At 36.1% G+C, this 25251-nt stretch overlaps 1 protein-coding gene across 2 annotated transcripts in view; it reads left to right on the plus strand.

Moving 5' to 3' along the window:
* The window catches only part of LOC120350601, a 71814-nt gene that overhangs the window by 26694 nt on the left and 19869 nt on the right, over positions 1–25251 (plus strand). The window contains exons 3-4 of one of the 2 annotated variants that reach the window (XM_039424768.1): positions 5457–5549; positions 16285–16419. In XM_039424768.1, the coding sequence (XP_039280702.1) occupies positions 5457–5549; positions 16285–16419 (228 nt within the window). The remainder of the gene's footprint in view (positions 1–5456; positions 5550–16284; positions 16420–25251) is intronic. The other variant, XM_039424769.1, reaches the window with a different exon arrangement.

Genomic DNA, 25251 nt, shown 5'->3' on the forward strand with positions numbered 1-25251 from the left:
ATCGCACGTTTGATAGCAATATTCAGCTGTTTCTTCAATCTTTAGAACAAATTATAAATTCAATAAATAAAGATGTGAATATCATATGGACCGGCGATATTAATTTGGATCTTTTAGGTGATGCTTCACCTGAAACTGATAGCCTACTTACCTCAATGATCTGAATTGATATCAAACTACCCAGCTCAGGATTATGCTGATCGTGCTTTGCTCTACCAGAACCTTCGACAGACAAACTGGGACAGCATTATTAATTGTAATAGCATCAATGATTGCTCAACTGACTTCTGTCAGAAATTTTCAGAGTCATTAGCAAATTCAAAAAAGCCCCGGAGACAAAATTCATCGAGAATGAAAAAACTAAAACCATGGATTACATGTGATCTGATTAAATTAATCCGTAAAAGAGACAAGATCAGCAAGAAAGTCAAACGACAACCCTGGAACAATGAGTTGAAAGCCTTCTATCAGAATTTTAAGCAAAATGTAACAAATATGTTAAAATCTACAAAACGCTCCTACTTTAGAATTAAACTTAATCAATATCAGAATAACCCAAAGATGTTTTGGCAAACTATTAATGAATTAGCTGGCAGATTAAATGTAAAGCAGTGTTTTCCTATAAATAAGTTTCTGCCAACTGTCAATAACATAACTCCTGCTGTTTGTGAAGAGGTAGCAAATGATTTTAACATATTCTTCTCTGCCGTTGGACAGAATTTAGCTAACTCAATTGACTCAGGTGGTGCACTGGTCGTGGATGACATGGAATTTGCCTTGAATACTAGGTTCACCCTACATACTGTGTCTGAAATGGACATCATCAGGCATGTGAATGCCTTGCGTGGTGGGTCTGCTCCAGGCATGGATGGCATTTCTGCCTCCTTCTTGAAGGAAAACCTGTTCCTTTTCATTGAGCCTTTCCTTCACCTGGTCAATCTGAGTCTGGGGTCTGGAGTCTTTCCTGATATTTTCAAAATTGCCAAAGTTATTCCCTTGTATAAGTCTGGATCTTTCTCTGATAAAAACAATTATCGACCAATTTCTCTCCTGAGTGTATTCTCAAAGGTTTTAGAGAGAATTGTGAAGGAGCAGCTTACTCGTTACATAACTTCCAATAACATTTTGGCAGATTGCCAATATGGGTTTAGGAGAGATAAAACAATCTCTGATGTAATGTTTGATGTTAATAGACATTTGCATCATTCACTAACTGGAAAAGTACGACCAATTTTGATTTTCCTGGACCTCAAGAAGGCTTTTGACAGTATTGACCGAGGGAATCTTCTAAGAAAACTGTCAGCAATTGGTATCACAGGAAATGCTCTCTCATGGTTTACTAGTTATTTGTCAGATAGGAAGAAGTGCGTTTCAATTAATGGAGTAAATGGGCTTGAGGCTCCTGTTGATTTTGGGGTCATTCAAGGAAGTACACTAGGGCCCTTATTCTTCCTTATCTACATTAATAATATTTCCAAATTGAAGCTCAATGGAAGACTTTTTCTGTTTGCTGATGATACTTTAATCATTACTGAGGGTAAGACTTGGGAGGAGGCTCATGAGAGGGCAGAGGCGGACCTGAGATCCATTAAAAAATGGCTGGACCAGAATACCCTGTCACTCAACGTATCAAAGACAAAATACATGCCTGTTAGTCTTACTAGTCAATCCGATTTTGATCTGGATCCCTTGCACATACATAATTGTGGAAATGGCATCGTTGGTTGCCATGATTGTGATACAATAGAAAGGGTCTCTAATTACAAGTATTTAGGGGTAATTTTTGATTCACGTGTAAAGTGGTCAGATCATATAAATTTTTTAATATTGAAATTGAGGAAATATATATATGCATTCAGGTGTCTTAGTGATATTTTGAATGTTAATGAAATCAGGCAAATGTACCATGCTTTTGTCCAATCTCTGTTGTCTTATGGTATACTGGCCTGGGGTGCTGCCTACCGTTTGCATATTAACAGATTGGAGATTCTTCAAAAATCAATTCTTAAAGCAGGATTAAAAAAGAACAGACGATTTCCTACACATTTATTATTCCAAGAATCCAGAGTATTGTCACTGAGAAAGATTTTTATTAAAGATTTATTAGTTCACATCTACAACAACTCCAACACAATATTTACACAAACCGACCATTCTCATAACACAAGATATGCATCAGCTGTGGGCATCAACACAATTCAACAGGCATTAACCTTTTCCACAACGAATTGCTTTTATATTTCACATGTATTATTCAGGAACTTCCGTCTTTCTAACCAAGGTCAATTGTTGAATTCGGATTCAGCATCTATCTTCAAGAGACGTGTGAAGACATGGTTGTTTAACATCACTGATGAAGACGCGGGCTTGCTGATTGGTGGAATTGGCGGTGCACGCGTCTAGTTCTGCCTGAATGGATATGTCCATGGGGAAGTTAACCTTTACATTTGCTGTATCGGCCTGGCAGGTTATTCAAACTATATTGATTGATTGATGAATTCTAATCCCTTGTACTAAACTATTTTGCATTCCAAGACTGTGAGTTTGTCCTTGCCACTTCTCGGTTGTGTACAATTCTCCACCCCCCTTCTTGCATGTGGAGCATAACTTTTTATAACATCCTATATTATAATATTTTTGTACTAATTACCCGAGCTTACGCACAGGCCTATGTTGCCTATGTAAGCTCTTACATCCATCTGTAGGCTACAGGGAAATATATATATGTGTAATAATTATTATTAATAAAGTTTGTAGTAAATTAATTAGTGTAATTGAATTCTGTAGAAATTAGCAAATTATTTTTGTGAAAAATCTGTAGTTTTTGATTCACATTGATTATGATGAAATGTATTTATAAGTGATTACAATTTACCGTATGTTATGTAAATTTGTATCAGATGGATGAATAAACTTGATTTGACTTGAAAACTTGATTTGACCCCATGCCTATAACGTTTTTCCTCCGCCCGCAGCGTAATTATTGAGCCCAAAATTTGAAAATGGTATAGAATGAAAGCCCAAAATTGTCTCTATCCAATGACACCTTCATCTTCAAGATCGGTGATGGTGGCGGGCTAACCGTGAATCTGGCCCGCCAATGTATGAACCCTTATTAAACCCTTTTCCGGTTGAGCCCAAAAATTGAAACTTGGTTATTCTGGAAGCCAAAGAAAGCCCTAAATATTGGCATATGTTTCAAATTTTGGGCTCGATATGGTGGGGCGTCAAGGGACCTGGATACCTACAACCCTTCCCCACCGCTGACGGCGTGATTACGAGCCCAAAAATTGAAAGTGGTATCATATGATAGCTGAAGACTTGTTCCATCGATTCTCATCAATTTTTTCTGGAATACACTTTCCCTGGCGGCGACAAGGGACCTGGTTTAATACATAAACCCCCCTTCCCCCTGCCTATAACGTTTTTCCTCCGCCCGCAGCGTAATTATTGAGCCCAAAATTTAAAAATGGTATAGATTGAAAACCCAAAATTCGCTCTATCGAATGACACATTTATCTTCAAGATCGGTGATGGTGGCGGGCTAACTGTGAAGCTGGCCCGCCGAATTTGAAAACTTTCGAAGTCTCTCACGGTCGTATTTTTTGAGCCCAAAATTTGAAAATGGTATAGAATGAAAGCCCAAAATTCACTCTATCAAATTACACCTTCATCTTCAAGATCGGTGATGGTGGCGGCCTAACCGTGAAGCTGGCCCGCCAATGTATAAACCCTTATAAAACCCATTTCCGGTTGAGCCCAAAAATTGAAACTTGGTTATTCTGGAAGCTCAAAAAAAGCCCTAAATATTGGCATATGTTTCAAATTTTGGGCTCAATATGGTGAGGCCAGCTCCACGACGGTCATCCGAAAGCATAACTGGAAGGCCATAGCTTTATAGCAAATCTGAGGTAATCTATATCAGGAAATTGTCCAAGTAGTTCAAAAAATATCCACCAGGTTTAGTGGTAAACGCAGTACTAAGACTGGAAACAACATTAATCTTTCTTTCTTAGAGATAGAGGTTCTATTTTACTCTGAATATTGAATTTGAATAGTTTATAATATCTTATTTGTATTTCATTCATCCAAATAAAATGATAGTATCTTATTGCAGAGCACTTTATTCAATTCAATTCTAGGAGCATAAACTGATTCCGTTTCCTAAACTATTTTTGTAGAAACGTTCAGCATCAAAGAAATTGTCCAAGTAGTTACAAAATTATTCACCATGAAATATTTGAATTTTAACCCCTTATTAAGGGTTGAAATTCAGTTGTACGTCAAAAGCACAGGATACAGCAGTTATAACAGTTTTCCCTGGTCAAGAGTTAGAGTATTAGACAAATAACTTATCCTGAAATTGACAGAATTATATCTATTCTGTTCTATTCTACAACAGTCTCCAACTTATTGAAGTGTTCCCATACATATGACTCACCATGTACATACAACGGGACATAGAAGTCAATGTAGAAAGAGTGATAGATCGCTCTGATAAGGGAGGCAAAAGCCTCCCCCTGAAACCACTATGTTTGCCCCTCCACCAAGAGATCACCTCCTGGATCCGCCACTGTATGGATTGAGGGATCATCCACAAATGAGTGGCAATACCCAACATATTTGATTGATCATTACTCATTATTATTGAACGAAAATCCAAATTGAATAGTGTAAATCACCCCGAAGTTCCATCTAGCAGTCTGTCCAAACAGGCGTGAGCTCTGAAGGATTAGTCCGACCCACCACTACTCACTCACATAAGCGCAGTCCGCGTTTGTGTGTGTGAGTGAAGGGACCTCCCCACTAATGATTCTTCTATGAATCGCCTTGTGTTGAAAAAAAAAACATTTTTCCAACTGTCAACTTCACTCAATTTATACTCCAATTACTGAACTCTAGCAATTATTCCTTTCAAAATGAGTCCAAACACGGTACAATTGTGACAACTCTAGACAGTTTTATAGTCAAAAGGTTATGATATAATAAATAAATTAGACTTTTTAAAAAGCTTAGAGTTGTCACAAATGTACCGTGTTTGGACTCATCTTGAAAGAAATGATATGTAGATTCCAGTAATTGGAGTACAAATTAAGAAAAGTTAACAGTTGGAGAAATGTAATTTCTCAGCACAAGGAATACTTGGTGATAGCACAGGCATTCTAGTTATTGGTTTCAATTGAATTGTTCTTCATTCTTTCCTAGAAGACCCAAAAGCGCAGGTAGGCAGGGCGGGTGTGTCTGTGCGTGGGGGAGCGAAGGTCAGCTTAATCCTTCAGGCCTCACGGCTGCTTGGACAGACTATAGCTGTTTACCGTGTTGTTTGCAGTAGAAGAAGTCTTCGGGGTGATTCACAGCATTTAATTTGGTTTTCGTTCAATAATAATTTATTCATTAACATTTGAATAATTATTGCAATAACTCAGTAATTTCCATCTGATCATTACTTGTTACAGGATGAATTTGAATCCATTATGACGAAAGGTGGCTGTTTTTGTTTGGTTCTACTCGACTATCCTACGAAAGAAGATAGTATAAAAATCATGAACGTTAGTACTTCGAGACAGAATACAAAGCTAACACATTTTGTATGAGTTTGTTGCAGCACAATCTGCAGTCCACATATTGTTACCACATAATGAATACTGAGTCTTCACGAGCTCCCTACCAACACTCTATAGTGAGGTCTACGTTATAATGCCAGTGGAGAAAGATAGGGGAAAAACGTTGCCAAATCTCTGTCTTGCCAATGCCTTCTATAGGAGGTAGCAGACACAGGTTTCTTCTTCTGGCAATGATGACCCTGTTGACTGCCGCCCTGAACAGCTGTGCTGTGCTCATTCCATACAATGTCCTTAGGTTCCTAAGCCACGATATTCTCGTTCTTCCAGGACCTCTTTTACTTTCTACCTTGCCCTGCAATACAAGTTGGAGAAGCTCGTATTTGCTTCTGTTTCTCATTATAAGGTGCGGCAGAAAGGATGAACGGTTTTCAAAAAAGTAATATGTCGTTACCTATGCATAAAAAAACATTTATTTACAGAACAATATTCACATTATTTTACAATTTTAGAAAATTAATGTTTGAAAACAATATCTGACAGGGTTACGGCCGTTTTCAGCAATGCACTTTACAAGCCGCTCTCGGAAGTTGGATTGTACTCTTTCTAACATTGCCCTGCCAATTTGTTCGACTTCCTCACGAATTGCTCCCTTTAGTTCTTGAAGTGTACGTGGTTTATGCTGGTAAACACGTGACTTCAGGAAACCCCACAAGAAGTAGTCGCACATGGACAGGTCTGGAGAACGAGGAGGCCAATCAATGTCACCAAACCGAGAAATGATGCGACCACGAAAAACAGCCCGAATTGCTTCCATTGAATTTCTTGCTGTGTGAGCTGTCGCCCCGTCCTGCTGAAACCATACTTGCCGGATAGGAATACGTTTCCTTCTTAATTCAGGAAGGAAGAATTCAGTGAACATCTGTCTATAACGTTCTGAGGTTACAGTTACAGTGGTCCCGTTGTCGTCTTCGAAAAAGTATGGACCAATAACAAATATACTGCTCACAGCACACCAAACTGTCACCTTGGGACTGTGTAATGGTCTCTCATGCATTAATTTTGGATTTTCATCTGACCAATAACGATAGTTCTGCTGATTAACGGTACCATTCAAATGAAAATGTGCTTCATCTGTCGTAAACAAAATGATGTTTTCATTTTGGTCAAATATGGCCTCCATTTCTCGAGCAAAATTCAGCCGCTTTACATAATCGCCAGGATTCAATTGTTGAACCATGGTCATTTTGTAGGGATGAAATCCTAGATATTTATGTAAAATACGCCTTACTGACCAATCACTGATGTTCAGTTCAGAAGAATGTCTCCTAGCAGATCGATTAGGACTACGAAGTATGGCTTGCCGAACTCTTTCCACATTTTGTGGAGTGCATACAGTGCGATGAGCCCCTGGTGGTCGTTTATTCATTACTGTTCCTACTGAACGAAATGATTTTACCCAACATAAAATGGTGTTACGAGTGGGTACATTTTTATTTCTCGCAAGATTGAAATGACGACGAAACTCGCGCTGAACTGTAATGATACTCTCATTATTAGGCACAAAACTGTCGTAAGTAAACACATGATGTTGCACATTCCACGAATCCATGATGCCGATTAAACAATGACTAGAAAAAATGGTATGATCTACCGAACACATGTTCACTTCAGCTGGTCCAATCCGACTACCCAAATCAGAATACTATCTGTTCTAAAAACATCCACCCTTCCTGCCGCACCCAGTATGTCCGAGATATTGGAGCTTCCTCGCTTTTAAAGTATTGGGAATTTCTTTTCCCTTTCCCATTCTTCTTGAAATTTCTTCATTAGAGACATGGTCCACCCATGACACCCTCAGCATCCTCCGGTTAAGCCACAATCAAATGCCTCTAGTTTGCGCTCAGCTGCAGCTGTCAATGTCCATGACTCTACACCATATAGAAGAACTGAGAAAACATAACATCAAAGAAATCTCATTTTCGAATTAACTGTCAAATCGTGACTTTTGAACATGGTACTCATTTTTAAAAACACAGCTCTGGCCTTTTCAATGCGGATCTTGATCTCTTGTGAGTGATCCCACTGGTCATTCAGAGTGGCACCCAGGTAAAGGTATCTATTAACTTGTTCAACTGGCTTTCCTTTAATTGTAAGATGACATCTGGGGACTTTTTTTTCGCCGATGACCATTAACTTTGTCTTATCTGTATTGATATTCAACCCATGTCTCTCACTACTTTCTGTCACTCTGTCCGTCAGCATCTGCAAATCATCTAAACTCACCGCAAAAATGACTGTGTCATCAGCATACCTAATGTTGTTGAGTATCTGTCCATTCACAGGAATGCCTACTTCTACATCTTCCAAGGATTCTCTAAGGATGTACTCGGAATAAATATTGAATAACAATGGAGAAAGCACACATCCTTATTCCTATACTATTAAACGAGCATTTTCTGTTCGTATGTTCATAATTTATTCTTTTGTAATACATTTTTTATGCTTCTCTACTACAGAGCAAAGCTCAGTCCCCGTTATTATTTTATTGAGCAATAAATTATATTTTTTAATAATTTTATAATGAATTCACATAACTAAGATGAAATATTTTGTCAATCAATTAATAATTCTACATTGTTGGAAAACGATCTGGCAACAGAGTAAAGCGACAAAGAGATAGCGCTATCCGCTTTGTTGAATGGAAGACAAGGATAGCAATACCATTGCCAATCAAACACTGCCATTATAACGTGGACCTCACTCTAGGGCATTGTTCCTGGGTAAGAAACATGATTATCTAAATCATATTTCGATTGTCTGGAAGTCTTCAGTTACTCACACAGTGGCCATTTTGCTTCTTCCAATTATAATTTTTTTCTGAATAATAGTTAAACAAACGAAATTGAAACTGTGCATTTATAACAACTAGACAAGGCCACAAAAAATTATGATAATTTTCCAAATTCTAAAACAAAATGGCGCCCATTTGAAATTTTGTTTCTTGAATAACTCAGAAATTGTTAGCTTCACAAAGAAAATTACATGAATAACTAGTTCTAGTAAATTTAATTTTCTATCGATTGGTGCCTGTTTTTTTTTTCAAGATTCGATCAATATTAACTGATATATGGCACCTTAAGTGATGGGACACCGCTGGGGGGTTAGTTGCAGTGCACACCAAATGAACTGAAATAGCTTACAAATTAATGACATGCAAAGCAGACGGAGACAGTTGCATTGTTGTGGCAGCCGCATGCCTTGGCATGTAGCCTACTGCAACTAACGGGTAGCCGTCTAGGTGTCACCCCGACTACTTGACACCTGGTCATTTTGGCCATAGGCGACTACTTGTACCCTCGTAAGAATATACTATTGCCGTCAAGTAGTCCCCCTGACTACTTGACACCTACTGGACCAAAGGTGCCAACTAATCATGACCGTAAACAACAGATTGACACCTCGCACCCTCGCGTCAGGGTGTCCCCCTGCCTAGTTGTCACCTCTTTAGAAAGGAGACAAGAGGACTGGGATGGCTCACGTCAACATGACACCTTGCATGCTGGCGTCAATTTGTCACCCTGGCTACTTGTCTCCTATAGAGCACCAGTTGGCACAACTTACATCCCCGCGGCTTAGAGAGGAGGGATCAAGCAATTATTATTACTGGTTATGATGTGGAATTGAATTGGTTCAGTAACATTTTCCCATCAAACGCACGGTTCGGGAGATATTCGCGGTCTTTGCTATTATTAGGACAAATTTTTTCGAGTTGGTTGAAAACAGAAAAAATGAATAATAAGCCCTTATGATGACTGAACCAGATGAAGAACTCAATTCTAAACACATTTTGTTCAGTTATATTTTCTCTTCAGACGCACCGTTTACGAGTAAATTGAGCCTAATGCTAGGACAGTCAAATTGTCATCCATTAATGATAATGTGGTAGATTAAGCTATCAGTCTGGTTATCAACTGAGGTATTACATGAAGTCTGGTAATTAATATGAGGATAAATGATTATTTGTTTACACTTGCGCTCAGATGGCAATCAGACCATAAGAAGGCAAATGAAAATCTTCAAGTTGTGTCTGTGTCTTCTATACTCACAGACAATCTTCAAACAAATTTTATAAGTATGATTATCAAGAAGAGTAGCGTGTTGCCATATCTTTTACTGCAAATATTAGAGGAAAGAAATTATTTCTCGAATTCCTGGGCATATTATAGTAAATAAGTGGCAATAAGAGTAAATATGAGATAGAAATTGAGACAATAAAAAAGAGACAAGAAATTTATTTTTTAAATATTCAAGATATAGATATAGATGTTCCATGTGTAATAGTAATGAGTACGAGGATATATTTCATTTTGTAGGTACATGTAAAATTTTGGAAGAAATTAGAAAAAAATGGTATAATCAATGGATATTGGAAAGGACAGAGGTAATAGAGTATTTAAATGGTAAAAGTTGGAGGAGTCTAGTGTGATATGTGAAAGCTGCATTAAAGTACAGAGGGGAAATAATGAATGAGTTCAATTACTGATTTATACCAGAAAAATCTGGTGTGGTACACTCACACAACTTTCCTTGCCCATATTCGAAACTACGATCAGACTTTTGTATATGTGTATATATAATTGTTTTCAGAGTACTTTTTCCTTTGTGTAAATTGTGAAATTCAATGATTTTTTTAGTCGTCATTTTTTTAAAGTCGTCAAAACAGCTGTTCTACAGATGAAATATCTCGACTATGTGTTCTTTTTATGAACTGCTCTACCTACCTACCTCATGCACGAGAAGGAGGTTACAAAGTCCATTTCTCAAGGATGGGGTGGACCCCCCATTAGTTTCCCAGAAAGGAGACTCATGCCAGTTAATAGAGCTGATAAATAACTATACAGAGTATGAATTTGAAAAAAATCGGCCAAGTTATTTTGAAAAATCGTGAAAAACATGGTTTTTTAGTAATTATCCGCCATTTTTCTCAAGAATATTACGGAGCTCCTGCAATTTTCCAAGGAAAAAACTCATGTCATTTGATAGGACTTATGAATAGCTACCCATGGCTTAATTTGAAGAAAATCGTTAGAGCCGTTTTCGAGAAAACCGTGAAAAACCTGGTTTTTGGTCATTATCCGCCATTTTTCTCAAGAATATACGGAGCTCATGGAATTTTCCCAGAAATGAGACTCATGCCAGTTGATAGTGCTTATGAATATCTATCCATGGTATGAATTTGAAGTAAATCGTTAGAGCCGTTTTCGAGAAAACGGTGAAAAACATGGATTTTTAGTCATTATCCGCCATTTTTCTCAAGAATATTACGGAGCTCCTGAAATTTTCCCAGAAATGAACTTATGCCAGTTGATAGGGCTTAAAAATAGCTATCCATGGTATAAATTTGAAGAAAATCGTTGGAGCCGTTTTCGAGAAAACCTTGAAAAACATGGTTTTTTAGTCATTTTCCGCCATTTTTCTCAAGAATATTACGGAGCTCCTGAAATTTTCCCAGAAATGAGACTTATGCTAGTTGATAGGGCTTATAAATAGCTATCCATGATATGAATTTGAAGAAATCGTTAGAGCCATTTTCGAGAAAAACGTGAAAAACATGGTTATTTAGTAATTATCCGCCATTTTTTCCGCCATCTTGAATTGAATTTTATTGAATTTCTTATTGTCGGGTCCTCATGGTATAGGGACCTTAAGTTTAAAATTTCAAGTCGATCGGTTAATTAGGAATGGAGTTATCGTGTTCACAGACATACACACACACACACACATACACACACACACACATACACACATACACACACACAGACCAATACCCAAAAATCATGTTTTTGGACTCAGGGGACCTTGAAACGTATAGAAAACTTGAAATTGGGGTACCTTAATTTTTTTTGGAAAGCAATACTTTCCTTACCTATGGTAGTAGGGCAAGGAAAGTAAAAATAAGTTGTATAACTGTGAATATTAATTCAGAATAGGAAATTAGGTATATTATTTTGATTTCATGCTTTCGATAATATTATAACGCAAGCCTTGCCACATTGTTTGTTTGTATTGTTCATTGATCAATTAATCAATTGTGTAGGCTGTTCAAGATATTATAATTTATTGCTCGTTTTCTATTGATCACCAAAAGTTTACAGTGGTTATTGTTTTTTTTTCTCTCTCTCTCTCAACTTCGGCTGACAGCAGAAAATGCCAAGCTAAATGAACTTAGAACACTTATTGATATCATCAAGAAATACTATTTATTATATACATTTAATATCAATACTGCTATAATATTGCCTTGTGAATAAAGTTATTTTCTTTCTTCTTTCTTTCTTTCAAATATTCAAGATAATTTATTGAAGACTCTATCAACAACCAGTCTGTTTCTATACCCATTCTTGATTGCACCATGGTTCAAAAGGCCCACTCACAAAGACATGATGTTGAAGATACAAAATTAGGAATCTTAATGCCTTTTCATATAAAACTTGATAGTTTTGCTTCATTTTCCAACTTTCAAATGAAGAGCCAGCCGGAATGGTGATTTCTTGTGGAGTGGAATCGAGGTGATAGGTTGTCGTGACCGTAGACGACTACTTGTACCCTTGTAAAAATATACAATCGCTGTCAAGTTGTCACCCCAACTACTTGTCACCTACTGGACCGGAGGTGCCAACTTGTCATCACCGTAAATGACAACTTGACACCTCGCACCCTCGCGTCAGGGTGTCCCTCCGACTAGATTTCACTTCCTTAGAAAGGAGACAAGTGGACGGGGATGGCTCACGTCAACTTGTTCCCTAAAAACCGGTTTCAAAAGAGTACGAGTAGTCGGGGTGTCAAGTAGTCGGGGTGGCACCTAGTCGCGCTCCCCAACTAATTCCCTAGTGGTGTCCTATCACTAAGGCTGCCATATCTCAGTTAATATTGGTTCAATCTTGAAAAATCAGGTACCAATCGATAGGTAACTACTATCCAACTTGTGTAGGAACTACGTAGTTCCTGAATCAAACTTGTGTGAACGAAATCTTATGAATAAATGTTGAACTGAGAAATAGTGCTTCTCCAGGGGTAGATGTTATCAGTACTCATTGTGTGAAATTGATAAGAGAACATATTGATCTGCCATTGAAACATATCGTGAATAGATGTTTTTCAGTAGGTTATTTTCCGAGGGCGTTCAAGTCTGCAAAAATTATTGCATTGCATACGTCTTGTGATAAGGCAAATCCAGAGAATCATCGGCCCATTAGTATTTCTAACAGTTTCTCTAGAATTATGGGAAAGATTATTGAAAAATAGTTTTAAATTACCTAGATATCAATAATTTCCCAAGGAGAAATCAATTTGGTTTTCAGTCTACAACTGAGGCAATCATCCTCCTTATTGAATTGATGGATGGAAACTTCAATTCCAAACAAAAAACACTGGCTGTATTCTTAGATCTGGCAAAAGCGTTCGATACAGTTCCCCATGGCATTTTATTGAAGGAATTAGATAAATGTGGAATGAGGGGCTTATTCAATGACCTACTGAGAAAACCATCTCCAGGAAAGAAAACAAACATTAAACTTAAGTGGTTCATCACTTACAGACTACTAATCTAGTTTTGGTCTACCACATAGTACAGTTCTGTCCTCGGTATTATTTTTCATCCACTTGAATGATGCTCTGAAATTACCAATATCAAATTGTACCCAGATTTCATTTGCTGATGATACAGCACTAATGTTCTCCGGTGAATCTTGGCTCCAAGTTAACAAAATTTTCAGGAATGAAGGCTTAAACATTATGAAGAATTGGATGGATAATCATATTCTAACTGTTGACTTGAAAAAACAAAGTATATTACCTTTTCTCCAACACTAGCAGGTCAACCAGATTATTCATTGCAATTAAAAATACTCACGGATCCTCGATGTTTAAATACTGGTCTGAGTTGTTTGTGCCAACAAATTGAAAAAGTTTATTCCATAAATCACTTGGAAGTTATGGTGGGTAGACATAAAAAATTGGATTCTCATATGAATTACCTATCTTCTAAACTTGAATTTCTCATTTATAGCTTCTACAAAAAAAAACATTTGAAAGACCTTGATGTGATAAGATCAATCTATTTTGCGTATGCCCACTCGTTGTTCCAATATGCCATTGAAGCTTTGGGTGGTGCATATGATTGTCACTCCAATAGAGTTTAGACATTACAAGAGCATCTTCTAAGAGCAGTACTGGGTAAACCGAGTCGATACCCAAGCAAGAAACTTTTTGAAGAATTAAACGTACCCACACTTAGACAAATGTATGTAACGAGGATTGTCTCGCACTTAGATAAAAATGGAAGTAATCTAGAGATTGGGAATATACCTTATCAACCAGGAGCAACAAATAATTTCAATATCAACTTGGTGAAATTGGTGGTTTGCAGACAATTTTCAAACAAAATTGCGATAAAATTCATCAATTCGAAGATTACTCAAGCACTTATCAGGGAAATAAATGTATCAGTTGAGCAGAATATAATATGCCTCAGTACTTGAATTTCAATAGACAAATAATTGATGTTTCGTTTGAGTTTTAAATGTCTTCCAATCTTTTATATTGTTGATAATTGATTAAAAGCATGTTAGTAAGCACTTAATTGTAGAAAAGTGTTATGGCATTCTTTTTATTACTCAAAAAGATGTAGTGTGTTATTCTTTTTGATCAATTCATTCTATTAATTTTCTTGTATTTTTCTCTATTCATTTCCATCTAGAAGTGTGATTATATTTGATTTGTTTTTGGTTATCACCTAGTGGATATAATGTGAACACGAAATTACTTCATACTTTTTCTTCATCATTGTATTATTTATTGGCATTACTATTAGTAGGCTACTTTCCAATTTCATTTATCTTGTCTTGTTGTTGTTTTTCATTCTTTTAATTTGTATGTTCTCTTCACGAACTCACAGTTAGCGCACAAGTCTGACTTTGCTGGCTGTGCCAAAGATTTATTGTAATTTACATTTTGAGTTATTTGAGAAAAAAAACATTTTAAATGGCCGCCATTCTGTTTTATGTATTTGAAAAGATAACATAATTTTCTTGTAGCTTTGTCTAGTTGTTATAAAAATGGTTGTGTACAGTTTCAATTTCGTATGTTAAACCATTATTCTCCACGTCCACGCTCTAATGGCAGTGTTCAATTAGCAATGGTATTGATATCCTTGTCTATCATTCAATAAATATGATAGCACTATCTCTTTCTCGCTTTGCTCTGTTGCCAGATCGTCTTTTAGCAATCAATAATCAATAAAATTAACTCAATCATGGAAATGACTGAAAAATATAATTTCTTGCTTGAAAAAAATTCAATTTATTATTTTAAACGAGAATGAACAGTCGATATTACATCATTAAACCTGTATCAGCTATCGTCTATAGAAGGCATTGACAAGACAGAGAATCGGCAACGTTGCTCTGCTATCTTTATTCACTGTCATTATAACGTGGACCTCACTATAGATTGGTCGAGTGGCTCTTTGACAACTTATGCATCGTGAGAATCTGCAGATTGCTCCCAGCGGTCAGAATCTGTTTGGGCACTCACAGATTGAACGTAACTAAGTGAACGTCCGTGACGTCATCACGAGTGATGTCATTTCAATCTCACTAGCAGCCGACATTTTGTTCCTCGACTGAAGGAGCAAAATTCAAATTCACTACAGTATCCTAAGGATGGTTCAAGCAAAACACTACTGTATTACGACAACTATTAGCCAAGTTAATGATATACATATTTCAATCCTATAATTACATTCCAGTTGATATTGAAAGATTGGGCTAGAATCATGAAAGTACGAACAATCATTCATTGAGATACAGTCATCTTGAATAAATAATCTCTGTCAAATCGGTTCTAGCAGACACATCGTCTCAATCAATCATTCTAATGTTTTGACTTTTCATTTCTGAATCTTGTTTTAATGACAAAGACAATGTGGGTGATAGATAATGATATATTTTTGATTTCTTGAAACCTTTAAACACTAATAACTTCGAACTCAGCGTAGCAAACATATCAACACTGTTCATTTTCTCACTCATGGTGACAGACTGAAAGAGTCAATATGTGCTAATTATCTAAAAGTTGATGAGGTGGTGTGGTTTTGACAAACCGGGGGATTCCCGGTCGTCAACCTTTTCAACATACTGTCAGAGCTGGAAATTCGATGCATTCATGATTTCAAAATTCATCACAAGTCTACATAAATCAATGGAACACTTTTCGAGTCAAATAGGAGGGAATGGTCATTATAAAGCAGATGGTTGTCAGGTTGTCGGAAAGTATATAGGCTACCGTTATCACTTCCAGATAGAGTGAGAGAATGAGTGACAGACAAATAGTGTGACTGGCAGTGATGACGTCACGATGTAAACAGTGTACGTGTGTATCGGAGCCATGTATCACTCCCATTTGACCGCTGGGCGATAGTTGTGTATGTACTGCATCGTATTCTCAAACTTGATTTGCGAGATGACAACGTGCATTCAAATTTTCATGTTCTTCTCCTTTCTTCTTCTTCTTCTTCTTCTTCTTCTTCTTCTTCTTCTTCTTCTTCTCCTTCTTCTCCGTTCTCTTCTTCTTTCTTTTCTTCTTCATCATCTTCATGAACTTGAACAATCATCTTGACTCGCCAGACAATGTTTTAAACTTTGCTATTTTCTGTCCATAGGAAGCCTGCAATAGTTACCCAAAAGTCAAATGCTACTATGGAATGGCAGATCCCAAAGCTCCACCAACTTCTTTCAATGTACATTACCATAGCGTAGGCATTCCTGCATTATATTACTACAAAGATGGTAAACTGGTGAGTATTGAATCTATATTCGCCTCAACATATTTGGCATGGAATTCATCATGGTATAGAAGGCATTCCGTAGCTTTGCCTCCGTGACTTTGAACAGGCATGTTGGCAAGGTATGGTTAGCGAGGTAATATTCACAACTGAGCAGTAACATCAGGCTTCAGAGACCTTAGATGGACACACAGAGATTCTCCATTGCAACGTATCACCAACAATGGAAAGAGCATGTTGAACGAATGCGAGCTGATAGGCTGCTCTGTGCTAAAAGGACGTAGGTCCAAAAAGCTCCTTGCTTATCTTTTCGGATGCAACTGGTTGCTCTAAGGAATGAGGAGATAGGGTCGAGGTAGTGTCAAGCAGCAATTTTAAATCAATAAGAAGAGTACCAAGCCACAGATTCATTTTTGTTTAATAACTGCACTGGAATGATATGAAGCCTACTTATTCTAATTATTCTAAATGTATTGAAGTGGGAACAGGAAATCTTGATATAGAACCAATAAAATTTGTTACAGATTTCCTCTCTACAAAACCTAGTCTTTGTGGGTTTTCAAACTATAGAATGAGCTGACAACTCTTGCAGTAATTATTGCACTTTATTTTACTCTAAACTAAATAGGTGAAACTATTAACTCACAAAATAACAGATAATTTACTCTTCTACAGGCAATTATTCAATGAACTAACAAGTTGAGATGGCCAATATAAAAATTAATCACTTAATATCGGGGACCGAACTTTGCTCTGGAGTACAAAAGCATAAAAAAATATTCACGAAAGAAGAAATTATAATAACATTCATAATATTCATACAGAAATGTTTTATTAAATAACAGTAGATTGAGATTAATTTCCAGAGGAATGCAAAATTTCCCTCACAGAGGCCCAGTTGCACAAAAGCCGGTTAAATTTTAATCCTGATTAACTTCATTTAACCCAAATCAGAGAAGACCATTTCAAAAAGATGGATCTACTGGAATTAATCAGGATTGAAAATAACCCGGCTTTTTTGCAACCGGCACTGGGTACCTGATTGAATGATTTCAAAAGTTCAACAGCTGAGTCATAATTTTGACACAGTACAACACACATGAACTCGCGCACTCACTTCCATCACCAAAATGATAATTATCCTTTTAATGTCCTTCAGCGAGTTTTCCCGGGGATGAGACCTAGTGCGATCGAATCTTCATATTATAAACCTTCTATGTTCTGAATTTCGTGGGAATCGTTAGAGCCGTTTTCGAGATCCGATGAAATACAAACATTTAAACACCTAGACATCTGAACATATAAACAGAAGTTGCTCGTTCAATAGTATAGGTGATACAAACATAGATATAAACAGTAACACAAACTTTGTTAATGAATATTTCAATCTTTTGTCATCAAATGGTTTTAAATCTTACATTAGTAAACCTACTAAAAAAATGAACGGATCCCAATCATGTATTGATCACATATTTTACAGAAAAACAAACGATGCTTGTGAGTCTATTATTGGATCAATAATGAAAACAAGTATTAATGACCACTATCTGACTTGTATAAACATTGATCTTGGAAGAAATACTGGTAGAACTGAACCAACTGTTAACAATAGAAAATCTATAAACTACCATGATTTGATAAATAATCTTAAGAAGTACAATTGGTCCGAGGTTGCATCACAACTTGATTTAAATATTTAAAATACTGTTGAATTATTCGTTGATGCATTTTTACCAGAATTTATTTATTTTTTGAAATTATAACTTTTCCAAGATAAAATTTTATTAGTGCTGGATTAACGTTGTGATTTTCTCACGGTATCGGAGTAGTTTCATGATGTCATTCCGCGCATTATGTAATTAAATTCTAATATTTCCTCTATTGTTTTCCAATGTTTTCCTTGAGTACTTAGAATTGTTGTAGACGCAAAATCATCATATAAAATCAGTTGAACGTCCATTATATTGCTGAGTAACTTCATTTAACCCAAATCAGAGAAGACCATTTCAAAAAGATGGATCTACTGGAATTAATCAGGATTGAAAATAACCCGGCTTTTTTGCAACCGGCACTGGGTACCTGATTGAATGATTACAAAAGTTCAACAGCTGAGTCATAATTTTGACACAGTACAACACACATGAACTCGCGCACTCACTTCCATCACCAAAAGACCATCACCAAAATGATAATTATCCTTTTAATGTCCTTCAGCGAGTTTTCCCGGGGATGAGACCTAGTGCGATCGAATCTTCATATTATAAACCTTCTATGTTCTGAATTTCGTGGGAATCGTTAGAGCCGTTTTCGAGATCCGATGAAATACAAACATTTAAACACCTAAACATCTGAACATATAAACAGAAGTTGCTCGTTCAATAGTATAGGTGATACAAACATAGATATAAACAGTAACACAAACTTTGTTAATGAATATTTCAATCTTTTGTCATCAAATGGTTTTAAATCTTACATTAGTAAACCTACTCAAAAAATGAACGGATCCCAATCATGTATTGATCACATATTTTACAGAAAAACAAACGATGCTTGTGAGTCTATTATTGGATCAATAATGAAAACAAGTATTAATGACCACTATCTGACTTGTATAAACATTGATCTTGGAAGAAATACTGGTAGAACTGAACCAACTGTTAACAATAGAAAATCTATAAACTACCATGATTTGATAAATAATCTTAAGAAGTACAATTGGTCCGAGGTTGCATCACAACTTGATTTAAATATTTAAAATACTGTTGAATTATTCGTTGATGCATTTTTACCAGAATTTATTTATTTTTTGAAATTATAACTTTTCCAAGATAAAATTTTATTAGTGCTGGATTAACGTTGTGATTTTCTCACGGTATCGGAGTAGTTTCATGATGTCATTCCGCGCATTATGTAATTAAATTCTAATATTTCCTCTATTGTTTTCCAATGTTTTCCTTGAGTACTTAGAATTGTTGTAGACGCAAAATCATCATATAAAATCAGTTGAACGTCCATTATATTGCTGAGTCTTCTACTTTGACTGAACGAATTTTCCTGTATTCTGTCCTTGTTAGTTTTATTCCTTTCTCGTTCTATTGAGGGAAATAATTATTGTCGTCCCCACCACGTCCTTTGTAATTTGGTATTTTTTAATGCATAATATTACCAGCCCTGATACCTACTTTTGAGCCTGATTCGGTTGACTTGGAGACCTGAACAGGAGACCGCTTTTATATTCTGTAGAGTACAGACATGTTTTCTGAGCTTAATTATTTATTGACCTGATTCAATAATGTCTTTACCAGACAGTTTTTTATTCTCTCCTGGATACTAAAATTATATCATTGGGAATCATTTATCCCATCAATTTGAAATCGCTAATCCTTTTATTAAGTTATTAATGGCATAGTTAATTTCCATTCAGAGCGGTTGACTGCTGCACTTTATTATTATTGTAGGCTATGGATTAGTGACAGTCGAAAACCCATTTAAGGGTGAGTAATGAATATTTTATAGTATTGTTGTATTGTCTTTATGTTGATAATTTTTGTATTACTTTGATATTACAAGTAACATACCATGATTTAACAATTATTCAATTAATTTATTTAATTTTTTACTCAATTTTGTAGTCTTACATCTGAGATGTATGACGATATCCTAATGTACAAGAAAGCTATACTCAATGAAGTATATTCCTATTTTTTATTGATACAGTCATTTATATCTCTGTAATTTTGTAATTCATTGTGAGTGAGTTTGAAATACTCACTGGTTGTACATCAACTGCAATTGTAACTTAGATTTCGAATTCTACAATTAAAACCTATAATATTCCTCTAATTTTATAATTAATGTAAATTGTATGTCTTGTATTCATTGGATGATTTCTTGAGAAATCATTCATTGAATACAATATTTAGTATGTTATTTATTCTGGCATTACTAAGTAGTTGTGACATGGGTCGCAGGTTTTTTGTGTGTATGTATGTATTTCTGAATACTCATTCGAGGATCATGCTGTAAATATGCCTTGCTGTCAAACGAGGGCTTATGAACTCGCCGACCGAGATGGCCGGTGATGTCGGACATCTGACTTGCCGTGCGGGGCTGAAAGACGATCTTCGATCTGATGCCACTAGCCCGATGCTTGGAGGCCATAACCCTTCATCCTCATCCATCACCCTTTGGACACCGGACTCGAGGACGACAGATCTTAGATAAGTACTCTTGATACCCCCACTACAATATCATCAGATGTGCCCTGTAAATTTGGTCTCTTAAAGACATATTGTATTTGGTCTCTTGAAGACATGTGTATTCAGTCTCTTAAAGACAGATTGATTATCAGATTATCCATGTAAAGATGTATTTTGTAATATTATCTATATTATTCTCATTATTATAGGAGCAGTCAGTCAACCGCATATCTATGTTTTTAATTCCAAGACCCTCAAACCACTAGAATTTGGATCACATTATTGATCACATAAAAAATCCGCAGACCTCATGGCCTAGCACAATTTCAACAACTAAGCCTTCTCCAACAAAATCATTTGTCACCAGGAGATCGGTTTCAAATGGTAGCAGAACGTGGTTATTATAATGGTAGCAGAGAACGTGCTTCTTGATGAATCTGATGAATATTGTGATCTGATTTCGGTGATGGGGTTGGAATTCAATGATTAATATGTTTAGGGAAAATAAGACACTTAGTTTGAGAGGTATCAGGGAATTAGATTTATTTAAGGCTTTTTGAGTAATTGAGTCATCAGAATATGAAGCTTCACTATATTTTATTTTAGATTTCATTATTAGTATAGATTCCATTTTATTGTAGTGACCATGGTGGAAGTAACTTTAGATTAGTTGCAAGACGAATTTGTAAATAATAGTAAAGTTGATGCATTTCTATCTCATAAGATCAATCCTGATGCATCGACTAAAGTTGAGTTGTTATTTGAACTAGAAATACTAGGTCAGGAAAAATCTGAAATGCTATCCCGAACAGTTGATAATTTGAGATCGCGGTTTAGACAAAAAATCTCTGATCTAGCTGAACGTAGATGTGTGGCATATGAAACGTTGAAATCCCATAACACAATAAAGGAATTGGAGTCCAGCATTGATTATTCACTGGGAGAATGTGAATCGAGTGCAGATATAGTAAAAAAGGATATTGTAAAGATTGAGTCAAAAATAATGTATTTCATTCCTGTTCTGGAACAATCTCTGATAGTTTTCCCAACTATAATGCCTGATAGAAAGGTTTAATCCATGAGTATTGTGCACGAAGCTCTAATCAGCTACCCATGAATTTGAGTGTAGAAATAAAGAAGTTATGGAAATCAGCTTATAAGAATCTCTAAAAATCACACAGCCGAGTGAAGGAAAAATATTACTCGCGCAGAAGTTGTATTCCTCTCAAGATTGGCAAAAGAGTATATCTAATAGAGTATCCTATAGGTAAAGTGGAAGATTGATAAGAGTAATGCAACCTGAAAGCAAATTGAATGGATGCATCCTGCTATTTCTCGCCCACTCTTGAGTAACAAGCAGATCGTTTGAATAATAGTAATGTGATGAAGTCGACTTAAACCAAATGATGAAAATTCCATGGTAGTGAATTAATTAATTTTGTGGCCACAACTAGTTTATGCTATATTAATGTTATACCCCTCATTTTTACTTCATAATTTGAGACATAATCCTTATAATCATATTTATATACCTTTTCTCATTATTGTATACTAGGTAGTGTTATCAGTTATTTTTTCAGCCCTGTTATAGGTATAGTGTTAGGTAATTAGCTTGCCCTTATGAAATATTATTATTCTGATGAATTAGGCTTGAGTCTGTGTTTATGTTGTTGGAAACATTGAACTGTGTTGATATCGACCTTGACTGATCACTGTGATGTCACGGATCCACTCTGCAACCAAACCGGTTGCCACTGCGAGTGGGAAGAGTGGTGGCTGTGCGCGGAGGCCTCGCGGGCTGCCGCTTCTCCTCCTTACTCATACTGCGTCACCGTATTATCAGCTCTTCTCGCGACCCCTATCAGCGATCACCCTTATCAATTCTCAACCCTCAAGAAAAAAAAATAGCACATTTTTCTGGCGTTTTAATTTACTTAGAGGGGGGGAGGCTGTGCCAAAATTTATTTATTTTTTCGAAATTATAACTTTTCCAAGATAAAATTTTATTAGTGCTGGATTAACGTTGTGATTTTCTCATGGTATCGGAGTAGTTTCATGATGTCATTCCGCGCATTACGTAATTAAATTCTAATATTTCCTCTATTGTTTTCCAACATTTTCCTTGAGTACTTAGAATTGTTGTAGACGCAAAATCATCATATAAAATCAGTTGAACGTCAATTATATTGCTGAGTCTTCTACTTTGACTGAGGGAATTTTCCTGTATTCTGTCCTTGTTAGTTTTATTCCTTTCTCGTTCTATTGAGGGAAATTATTGTCGTCCCCACCACGTCCTCTGTAATTTGGTATTTTTTAATGCATAATATTACCAGCCCTGATACCTATTTTTGAGCCTGATTCGGTCAACTTGGAGACTTGAACAGGAGACCGCTTTCATCTTCTGTAGTGTACAGACATGTTTTCTGAGCTTAATTATTTATTGACCTGATTCAATAATGTCTTTTCCAGACAATTTTTTATTCTCTCCTGGAGACTAAAATTATATTATTGGGAATTATTTATCCCATCAGTTTTGAAATCGCTAATCCTTTTATTAAATTATTAATGGCAAAGTTAATTTCCATTCAGAGCGGTTGACTGCTGCACTTTATTATTATTGTAGGCTATGGATGAGTGACAGTTGAAACCCCATTTAAGGGTGAGTAATGAATATTCTATAGTATTGTTGTATTGTCTTTATGTTGATAATTTTTATATTACTTTCATAAGTATGCATACCCAAACCTAATAAAAGTCACTTCATGAAGTTTTTCTCGTATCAGGCTCCTAAGTTCTACAACCTACTACCCTTAGAAATACGCCAATGTGAAAAGCGAACAAAATTCCTGAAAAGTGTCAAGATTTTTTTACTAAACATAGAAAACGTTGATATATTTTTCAAAACTCTCATATAGTCATCTTCTTCTTCACTTCAAGGATTAGGTTTGTTAAAGAACCTGTTCCGGCACCCATCTTTTCCTCAGTCTTCCCACGTCTCTCTTCCCAGTAGGTTTATAGCATTTAGCCTCCAAAGGTATTCGTCCAGGAGGCATTCTATTCAAATGACTGCACCAATTTATTCTGTTTTGAATGATTTTTCCATGTAAAGGTGTAACAGATAAAGCTCTTCTTATCTCCTCATTTCTGATTCTATCTGCTCTAGTGCAGCCAAACACACTTCTTAGAAACCTCATTTCTGCAGCTTGAATCTTGCTGTCTACTCTACGTGTGTGGATCCAATTCTCACTTCCGTAAAGCAGCGTTGGTACAGCGATGGTATTGAAGAATTTGATTCTAGTATCCTGCCTTGTTTTATTTTTGAGGTTTCTATGAATATTGCCACATATTCGTTGGAACTTTGATACTTTGTTATGAATATCTTTATCTGTATCATAGGTTACATCATTGCCAAGATAATTGAAATTTTTCACCTGTTCTATTATCTTCCCATTCAATTCTATCTTGGTTCTGGATGGATATTTACCTTTGAAAGCCATTGATTTTGTTTTCTTAGCTGATATCTTTAAATTATATTTCTGAGAAACTCTGTCCAGCATAAACATCGCTTTCTGTAAGGCGTCCTCATTCTCTTGAATTATTGTAAGGTCATCTGCATACATGATTGAGTTAACAGATGTATGGGCTGATAGCTGTATACCTGAGTCAGCCAAATTTTTCCATGTTCGTAACATGTCGTCCACGTAAATATTAAATAATGTCGGAGATATACAGCATCCTTGTCTTACACCCTTGTTTATATCAATGACCTTACTCAAACCGTCCTTTACTTGTAAACGTATAGTCGTTTTTACATATAGGCTCTGCAAAGATTGAATTATATGCTTGGGATATCCTCTCGAATCCAGAATTGACCATAGTAAGTTGCGATTTACTGAATCAAAAGCCTTTGTGAAGTCTATAAAAGCTAAGTGTGTCTCTAGATTATATTCTCTTCGTTTTGATATAATTTGATTCAAAGCGAAAACTGCATCGGTGCATGACCTACCTTTTCGGAAGCCCATCTGTTCTTCCAGGAGAAGTACATCAGTGATTATTTTCAATCTATTGTTTAGAATTCTGGCATAGACTTTGTATGTTGTATCCAGAAGACTGATACCTCTATAATTTTGAGGATCTGCTCTACTTCCTTTTTTGAATAGGGATATAACCAGGGACTGCAACCACTCTTTTGGTACTTGGTGTTGTTTCCAGCACATATTGAAAAGATGTAGTATTCTATGGTGTAGAAGGATTCCTCCATACTTCAACAGTTCCATATTTACCCCATTCAAACCTGGGGCTTTCCTATTTTTTGTGCTTTTCAAGGCATTTAATAGCTCTTCTATTGTAATTGGATCAATACAGCAGTTCTCACATATGGCCTCCAACCTATTTGGCTCTACTTCTTCACACCAAAGCTCTTTGTAATGTTTAATCCATTCGTCAGTTCCAATACAATCAGTTTTCACCATGTCTCTTTCACTTTTATTCAAAACTTTCATAACTTTGTATGCCAATGACTGACGTCCATGTAGATCATGTTCAATGGTTGTTATAAATTTTTCCCATGCTTCCTGATGAGCTTTTTTCACAATTCTTGAGGCTTTATTTCTTGCAACTCGATATATGGCCCTGTTTTGTTCAT

The sequence above is a fragment of the Nilaparvata lugens genome, chromosome 3, assembly GCF_014356525.2.
Source record: "Nilaparvata lugens isolate BPH chromosome 3, ASM1435652v1, whole genome shotgun sequence".
NCBI lineage: Eukaryota > Metazoa > Arthropoda > Insecta > Hemiptera > Delphacidae > Nilaparvata > Nilaparvata lugens.